Raw genomic sequence first — 9457 nt, forward strand, 5'->3', positions numbered from 1 at the left:
ATGGGCTGCACAGAGGCAACAAAGGCAACATGTTGGTCATCAACATCAGAGGAAGATGAATCCTCTTGAGACCCTTCACTTTCACTCTCACCCAGCCACTTTCATGGCCTTGTCCTTTCCTTTGGAGTATTTTTTCTGATTGTTTGCACAATCAGAAGATAGTGTCCAATGCCTCCACATGTGAAGCACTTGACAGATTTTCTGAAATCTTTCGTGAAAGGTTTGACATCCTTATTCCTCCTCATTAGACCGATCAGTTGATGGTCTAAATAGTTTCTCACTACCAGAGCTGCCTCTCTAGCTAACTTTCCCTATCCTTAAGAATTCTCCTAAATTTTTTGACAAACAAGGCCATCTCATCCTCAAAACCTGAGGATTTTTCACCAACTTTCAGAGAGGAAACATGCACTCCTTGAAGTGCAACATTTTTTGATTTTTTGGAGTCATTTTCTTCCATATTCAATTCCATCTCATAGGTTTTCAGTTTTCCTACAAGCTTGCCAAGCTTAATTTCATTTAAATTTTGGACCTCCATGATTGCGGTTTTCTTTGCTCTAAACCTAGATGGTAGAACACGAAGAATTTTCTGAACAACAAGAAGCTCTTCAATGGGTTGACCTAGACTCATGGCTTCATTTGTGATCATCTCAACTCTCCCATGGAACTCAGAAATAGACTCAGTTTCAGACATCCTAAGTTCTTCAAATTGTGCAAGCACCATCTGAAGTTTTAGGGTTCTAACTTGGTCATCCCCTTCATGAACCACCCTTAGTTTATCCCAAGCTTGTTTAGCATTAGGGATATGTTGTATATGTGCAAATTGTGTGCTAGACAAAGCAGTAACTAAGGCATTTCTGGCCTTCTTGTTCGAATATGCACCAAACACCTCAGCTTCAGTCCATTCTGACCTAGGTTTGGGCACATCCTCACCAAAAACAGTCTTGACCGGAGCAACCCACTCTTTTGTGAGATACTCACTTGCATACTCATCAAGAGCATCAAGAAATATCTCAAATTTTTCTCTCCATGCAGCGTAGTTATTACCGTCAAAATAAGGAGGGGAGTTGCAAGATCCAAAGCAACTCGATCCCTTTCCATAGTGAGCACACATAAACACCAAAACAAATCCTAGGATCTCTCTATTTGTGTTAAGAGCTGACGCTCTGATACCAATTGAAATTGGTACTTAGGTGACAAATGGTAGATTTAATTACACAACCAAGACAAAACAACTCAGCAATCTTCACACACTTTAAACCTTGACTAAATACACGTATGACTAGTCAACTGCTAGTCATGAACAATCACAATCAAGAGAACACACAGATCATGCCACAATGTACCTGCAACCCTAGAAGATTACTAGTGACAACCTACGCACTCAGAAGGACCCATCAATCTAGGCATCCCCTGTGCTAGCAACAACTATGTGAAAGTGTGTGAAATCATCAAAATCATGCAAACATCAAACAACAGATAAAGATGACTAGTCAACCACCAAGAACACAAACCCAGAAAAATTACAGATATGCAAAACAGATTTTGTTCACCCAGTAAACCCACAATTGGGAAAAACTGGGAGTCATCAACCGACCAGGCAATCCACTAAGTAGAAAAAGATTCTTACAAAGGAAATACAACCAACCTCAAGATTCACCTAGGTCTATTTAGGAATATGAGCAATACCTCCTTTGTGCAATCTTCTTCTCCAACTTAGCAAAACTTGAAGCTCATTCTTCATGGCAATGGCAGCTCCTTCTCCAAATTGCTCATCCCATGGCACAAGCTTGCAAGTTCCAACACGAACCAAAAACAATATTTGGATTCAAAGGAGAATGACCAATTTCTTCAAGAAACCATACTCTTGAAGAAATCAGTCTTGAATATGACCTAAATATAAATGAGAGATGATTTGAATAGCTAGATGCAGATTCGGGTTTTCAAAAGCAGTTTTTCAAAAAGAAATCAATTGGAAAAACTCATAGATGAAAATATATGGTTCTCTCTTGAGGAAGAAGAGAAAGAAAGCAAAAACAATCTTTCCAAAAATTCCACGCAAAAGAGACAGCCGCCAAATGACCAAAATCGTGACCTTTACACCAAAAATTTGTTAGGTCAGAAAACCACAGATGGCAGAGAGAGAGAAAGAGGAATAGGACAAAACAGTTTGTTATCCAGCTGGAAGCAAGGATGACTAGTCATATGAGAAACGGATGACTAGTCATCATTTTATGAAGACTGTTTAATGTAATGATATGCAATGCACAATACCTTTGTTAACTTGCATGAGCTACCATAGAGCAAAGATTAGAGAAGAGCACCAATAAAAGTTTTCCCTAATCTAGACTTGAGCTTGATAAATTACATTACACATCCTATTACAAAGTGTCAAGGGAAGCCAAAAGAAAATAGTAAAAACCATACATTAACACTTAATGATGTGTTTACTAATCAAAAATTGGAATTCGAATCAAGAATTGAATTCCAATTATGAGGATTCATGTGTTTACTTCACATCAATGAATTAAAAAGTAAGTGAGGCCCACACAAAATTAGGAATTGGAATTGAATTCCTAATTTTGGAGAAATTCAATTCTTTGGTTGGAGGTGGTATTCTTCTTTTTTTCTTCTTTTTTTTTGGTCAAGGCAAACTACCTTCATTAAATATGCAAAAACATTACAAGAGTTTGAAGGCTGAGTGACATAAGTAGAAGCACAAGACATAAGCCCAAAAGATTACAAAACAGAATTTTAATACAAGCAAGGCCCACATACAAAGTTTCAAACCAAACCATCCACAGCAAAGCAGCCAAACCACCATTGCAAGTCCACACCACCAAGAGAGTCTCTAGTAACATAGTGAACCAAAAGTACAAACGGAAGATGGGAGTGAAGAAGCCACCTGCGTAAAATGTGCTCCCATAATTCTAATTCATAGATAATTAACTTATTATGAATTCATCTTTTTTATCTATTATATCCTCGCACAATTTTAAAATTTTAAAATTTGCCATCTACTTTAACCCAACAATGAGGATATTTTAGTAATTAGTACTACTCCTACCCCAATTCCATATCGTTTAGTAAACAACTTCAATAGGAATCCGGAATCTACTATTCTCAATCCAAATGGTTTAATAAACAACTTCAATAGGAATCCGAAATATAATTCTCCTCAATTTAACTCCTCCTCAATTCAATTCTTCCTAATCCGATAACGGATTGGTAAACATGACACAAGTGAAACTTGAAAATTTTGTATTGGGTGCACATGTCAAATTGATGGGTGCAAATAATAAAAGGAGAGTTTCACTAAAACACCCAAAATGGGGGTTGAAATTATAAAAAAACCCAAGCACTATTTAAACATATAAACACACCCAAAACTCATCATTATACACACTCAAAACCCATTTATATACACACCCAAAAGTTGACTTTGGGGTTGATTTTGGGTATGTTTCTATGTTTAAATAAGATTTGAATTTTTTATAAATACATGTCTAGGACGGGTTTATTTATAAATTTCTATAATAAAAGAGCATTGCTAACCATGCACCCATAGCCCATTATCACACAAGCCTATTACTTTCATCAGAGCAGTGGATTCCATTATCATACAAGCCCATCACTTTAAGCTGAACCTTGGCCCAAAGCCACGGCCCTGCAAATCACACCATCGTCTGCTTGCTTACACGCTTGGAGAGCTGACGAAATTAAGAACTGCCACTTTGCCAAATTCGTCAAACAGAAAAAACCCTGCAATCCCTGTATTTGATTTAGGGTTTTTCACAGTGAGATAGAATGAAGCGAGTTACCCGATCTTCTATATATGCTTCTCAAATATTGAGGCCCAATGAGAACAAGGAGCTGTATCTTCTTCCACCTTCCCAGCATTTCTTAGCTCAAAGAAGCTCCAATCGCTTCTTCGACATTTACCAGGTACCCTCGTCTTTTATTTCATCCCACTGTGTCTCGTTTGAATGCCGAGCGAGTCAAATTTGCAATTTTTTTCCAAATTAGCCAAAACCCATGTTGTTAATGGAAATTAGGGAAAACCAATTTGATTGCAGCTTGGAAACAAAGAAGCTATAAAGAAAGAGCGTGCCCGGCTGTAAGTTTTTGTGCCACTTTTTGTTTATTTTATTTGTGTGTGTGTTTTTGGGGCATGTGTCAATATTAATGCATTGTTGCTGTGATTTAGGGCAGTGCAGATGAGTTGAATAGGGGGTATTTTGCTGATATGTCAGAGCTTAAGAAGCATGGTGGGAAGGTAAGGAAACACTGCAATCAACCCATTGAAAATTTGTTATTTTAATGCCATTTTGCATCCGTAGTTCATTTTTGGGTTTCAATGGATTGGTACATTGTCGTGTAGAAATGGATGCTTTCCTTTTGTCTTTTCAGAATTAGGAATTGAGATGATAAGTAGTACTAACTGATAGTAATATTCTAGTCTCTATGAGGAAGCATTATACTCTTACTTGGTGCACTAAAAAGGATGTTTCTTTTTCTTTATAAGTTTGAACTATAAACTTTAAGTTTCTGTGCAGATTTCTGTGGCAAATAAAATCTTAATTCCTGCAACTGCAGCTGTTAAGTTTCCTGACTTAGAAGTGAACTACTCTGATGGCAAAATATCAAAGCTGCCCATTGGCTCCAGTGGAAATGGAAATGTGGCAGCTGTCAACAAAGCGGAAATCCCCAAGGCATCTTTAGTTTGCCTTTCATTTCGAGCAAGCTCCCAGGTATTTTAATTTAGTTATCATTATAGTATTTTTATACACTTTGAAATGTGCAACCCGTCATGAATTATTTACAATGTTTGACGATTCTTAAAGATGAGTTATACATTCTTATTGTTCATTTTATAATGTGTATGTATGGGAAGTGTCTATCAAATAGAATTTGGCCAGTAGGACTATGAGGAGAGAAAAGGGAAAGAGGAGTATAGATTTATATGTTATGCAGAAAAAGGAAAGATATAAATGCATTTGACTTACTTATGCTCTTTTGAACATGAAGATTAAAACTGTATGACTTTTGAGAAAGTTCTCCAATAATCACAAGGACAGCAAGATGCATCTAGAAATTGAAATGCAAGTTTTCTGTCCTCAGTGATTGGAAACTGGCTACAGTGTCCAGTAAAACCATCAAGCGGTGGCAATGCACACCTCCGAAATTGGAATTTGCATTTTTATGCCTTATAACATAAAATGTACTTTAAGGGTGACAGATAAGATCAACCACTCAGGTTTGTTTAAGTTTAGTTTAGAGAGTGAAATGCAGTTGATGGTTAATGTAAAACTTGGTGAGCAGACTAGAGCTGTATTTTGTTTAGAAATGTAGAAAGATTTGTCTAGTCCCAGTCTGACCCATTTCATGAATGCATTTGAGTCATCCTTGTGCAGAGTTATAGTAGGGGAAACCACTAGAGCTGCCTTGTAACCATTGATCTCCAATTTATTTATTACATGTTGAAGTGTGTTGTTTACTATTGTCAGAGTGTTGTCATTTTTCAATTGCCCGTTAATCTCCAATCTAGGTAATACTCAAGCTAGATAGCAACTTTGTTGCAGGCATTGTGATTTTTACATGGATGCATTATGTTTGGTTTTTCCTGTGGACTGTATATGGACAGTTAAACTTGTTATGTTACTGCTTCAGCCCTTGTGATTTTCTGTTACCATCGTTCCTACAAAATAAAGTTCTTTGTCCTTGACAGGGAATGATTCATTCTTGGAGTGCTCCTTTTCTTGATGCTTTTAGTGGTTCAAGGGATGTTCAATTATATGAGGTACAAGTGTTTTTTATAGATTGTCATCATTGATTCAATTTTCTGCATTCTCTGTTGTAGTTATTTACCCACTTTTTCTTGCCTCTAATAATACTTACTTTCTGTAAGTTTAGATAACTCTTTCTGTGCAAAGTTTGATGAACAGTGTGAAGTAAACCTTGTTAATGCGGGTTCATTTAATGTCAAGGTTGACTATAAATTATGTCTTTAAAGTGTTTTTATAACAGCATGCATTTCCTCACTTGAATTTTTCCAGATAAGCATTGTTCCTGTTATATGTATAAAACATGAAGGTTATCAATATTGTGGCCTTTGTATTGTCGCCTTTGTATTGTCTTGCTCATTCTCTTTTTTATGTTTGTTAAATGCGGGACTGGCATGCACTCCCCCCCCTGCCCCCTGCTGGTGGGGGGAAATAAGTGACATTTCTTTTTTCTTTGATGGGGACATTAGGAGGAGCAAGGTCTCTTGTCCACAATCTTGTTTAGGAATGTATTTTTGCCTATAGTTATTGTTTCTGTTTCTCAACTAAATGGTAGCTTATGCACATAGCATACTTTGTATGTGTGTGGGTGTATTGTTGGAGAATTGGTTATCACAAGCTTAAGGCACATAAACCTTCTTTTTTCTCATGTTATTCAATAATATATCCATTAAAAATTCCTTTAACCGTTATCACAAGTATCGTACATATAACTTATTAATGAAGCTTTCTTCAGGTGTCATTAATAGACTCATGGTTCTTATGTCGGAGTCCAATTAAGAAGTTGCTGCTCAGGATTATGAGGAAATCTAAGCATGATGAAAGTAATGAACCTAAAAGGCAGATCGTATATTCGTTTGGTGACCACTACTACTTTAGAAAAGAACTTAAAATACTGAACCTTCTGACCGGGTACAAAAGCTCTCTATTGCCATTGACTTTTATGGTTCTGTGAATTGTCGGCTATAGAATAATTCTCCTGACAAGCTACATTTTGTTCATGTTACCACTTTATAGGTATATAGTTCTGCTTGATAAATTTGGTAGAATAAGATGGCAAGGCTCTGGATTGGCTACGGAAGAGGAGTCATCATCCCTTTTATCTTGCACAAAACTGCTCTTGGAAGATAAATGAGGCAGTTGAGGCTCTCTACATACATCTTGAGTTGATACACTAGTTCCAAATTCAAGAATGCTAGATTGTAGCATTTTACCTCATCTCTTATGTGTATTTTGTGTTTAGTTTTAATATATATACTCACATTTGGCTATTGAATGCAATTTTGTTTCTTCTTTAGATCAACTGCCTTTTGTTTTTCGGCTACAAATTTGTTCAACTTATTAGAATCAAATAATAGTGACTTTGTCACAGGAACTCAGACATGCATTCCTAGGGCCTATCGTTTTAATTGAGTTGCTTTATTAGAGTCAGTTTGTGGGTTGGGTCAAAACCAACATTGGCTGGGATTCAACTCCTAATTCGGGAAGTGTTAATAGTTTGACTAGCTTTTATAAGGGAAACTTGATAAAGGATTTTAAAGAGCTTCTCCCGTTAAGAGATGTAAATTTGGAGGCGTAAAGCCCCATTTACATCTCCTGTGATGTAAATGTGATTTTTACTCAAATAAGTAGATATAAATCCGAATATATAAATTACTTCAAGAGAAACTCCTATCGAAGTTCATTATGAATCTTTGGGTACCTATAATGAGATTTATGAGCACTATCTAATAGTAAGTAGTATAAATAAAATATTTAAAAAAATTTATTTTTTATTTTCTTGTATTAATACGTTATTGTGTTAACTTTTTGTGTCCTTTTAGTTATGCTACATTTTTTCCCAAACAAATCGACCTAAATATTAAAATTTCAATAACATTCCGGAAATAACATTGTAGGTGTTTAGTTTTGATTTTTTAGGAAAATTGGGCAATTATGGGAGTTGTTGAGGCCCAAAAAAGTCCATGGTTGGGCCCAAATAAGTTTTCGGTCCAATACGATACTATATTAAGAAAAGTCACATATTGGAGTACACGAAGGCTCGTCATATACAAGTCATAGTTCGCGTGCCATGCTAAATAAATAATTCATCATGCCAATGATTGAAATAATATTATAAAATACAAGCACATGCTAAACTAAGCACCGTGTCCCTCTTCAAGGACGATAAAATTGAAGCACGCCAAGCAACATGCCACGCCAAGCAAGGAATTATTATTCCACACCCCATCACGCTACAAGCATAAGTGGGCTCCAAGCCACTTAAATACCCAGGGCTTGCTTGAGTGGGTTGGATATGGATGGTAATAAATCAACATGAGGCCCATTAATGGGCAGATAAATGGAAAGTCTCGGGTTGCTTATGAGCCAGTGACTGCCTCATTTCTTAGGCCCAAACATGTGGGTGACCACAAAAGAGGAAAAAATAGCTTAATAGCCCAATCAAAATAGCCTATTGACTCAACCAAAAAGCCCAACGTTTAATAAAAATAGCTCACTTACTTAATGAACCACCTTGGCCCATGCAATTGCCATAAATGAGCCACAAAGGCCCCAGCACCTGGCTGGAAGAACAAAAGCCACGAAGAGGAGGTCTGAAGGTTCATTGAACAAAGCTACTAGGAGGTTCCAGCACATGGGGGGAGCAAGTTTCAAAGCAAAAAACATTCGATGAACCAAGGGATATTAGCACGTAAGCTGCTAGGAGGAAGAGCACCCTTCAAACCAGCATGTATACCCATTTGCTTTCCTTCATCAGATCTAGCCAGGGAATGAGGAAGGAAAGAAGAAGAAAAATAGCTAAGAATGGAGCCTTCCACTGAACAGCTGCGGGAAAGGGGGCCTTGAGCTCCCAAAATTTCTGATTTTGTGCAAATAGATAGAGGAAATTTCACCAAGATAGAAAAAGTCAAGGGAGGAGAGGAGAGATGAAGGAAAAGCTTGGCCAAATTGGGAAGAAACCATTAGGGTTTCTTGGGAAGAGATGGTTTCCAACAGCTATAAAATGAGGCATCTTCTGCCCAACAGGACCAACCTACATCCAGAGAGCAAGTTTCCTCTCTTACTTGCAAAACCTAACAATTTTGTGCACTATTCACCATTCTTCCCCATTTTTCCTCTTCTGGCAGACCACTTTCACATTTGATGAATTTTTGTCAAGCTGCCAAAAGAACATTGTTCTTTCTTTCTCTCTTCTCAGCCAAATCTTCTTACAAACCTTTTCTTTTTTACCTTAACACTCCCCTTTTTCCCCAAGAAATCATAATTTCCTCTTCAGTGCTAAACTCATGTTGATTTTGATTCCATGCCACAAGCCTCTCATGCCAAGCTAGAAAATTTATCTGTAAGCATTAAGAAATCATCTGTAAGTTGCTGTTGTTTTAGTTGGTGAAGGTAACCAAGATGCTTTCTAAGGCTCTACTGCCCTTTCGAAGCATTTTTGGGGCTTGATTTTCGAACTCCACAGGGACAATTTCATCAATCATTCATTTACCGCTGTACCATTTACACGAAGGAAAAGTCCCCTACAGGAGTATATTGAAAAAAAATAATAGGACTAGGTGTAATTTTTTAGGTAAATTTTAAGAACTTTTTGCTATTTTTTGGGTTTGTAAAAGTCAATGAATCCAACCCTTGGATCTTGGGGAGAGTCGACCGTTGCAAGCACTTAGTGCGTT

The 9457-nt window shown here is 37.0% G+C and overlaps 1 protein-coding gene across 1 annotated transcript; it reads left to right on the top strand.

The window, feature by feature from the left end:
* The first annotated feature begins 3688 nt into the window (after nt 1-3688).
* LOC103326419 (ATPase complex subunit) lies at nt 3689-7077 on the top strand. Its single transcript, XM_089044072.1, has 7 exons — nt 3689-3942; nt 4074-4114; nt 4210-4273; nt 4554-4748; nt 5726-5797; nt 6517-6692; nt 6798-7077. The coding sequence occupies exons 1-7, from the start codon at nt 3805-3807 to the stop codon at nt 6913-6915; spliced, it is 804 nt and encodes a 267-aa protein (XP_088900198.1). The 5' UTR covers nt 3689-3804; the 3' UTR covers nt 6916-7077.
* The last annotated feature ends 2380 nt before the right edge of the window (nt 7078-9457 follow it).

Source organism: Prunus mume, linkage group LG1 (assembly GCF_029339155.1).
Source record: "Prunus mume cultivar Tortuosa linkage group LG1, ASM2933915v1, whole genome shotgun sequence".
NCBI lineage: Eukaryota > Viridiplantae > Streptophyta > Magnoliopsida > Rosales > Rosaceae > Prunus > Prunus mume.

Excerpts from the sequence above, each read along its gene's own strand:
- LOC103326419 (XM_089044072.1), top strand. The coding sequence starts at position 3,805 with ATGAAGCGAGTTACCCGATCTTCTATATATGCTTCTCAAATATTGAGG. Across the intron at positions 3,943-4,073 it reads GCTTCTTCGACATTTACCAG|CTTGGAAACAAAGAAGCTAT; the intron begins GTACCCTCGTCT and ends ATTTGATTGCAG. Across the intron at positions 6,693-6,797 it reads ATACTGAACCTTCTGACCGG|GTATATAGTTCTGCTTGATA; the intron begins GTACAAAAGCTC and ends ACCACTTTATAG.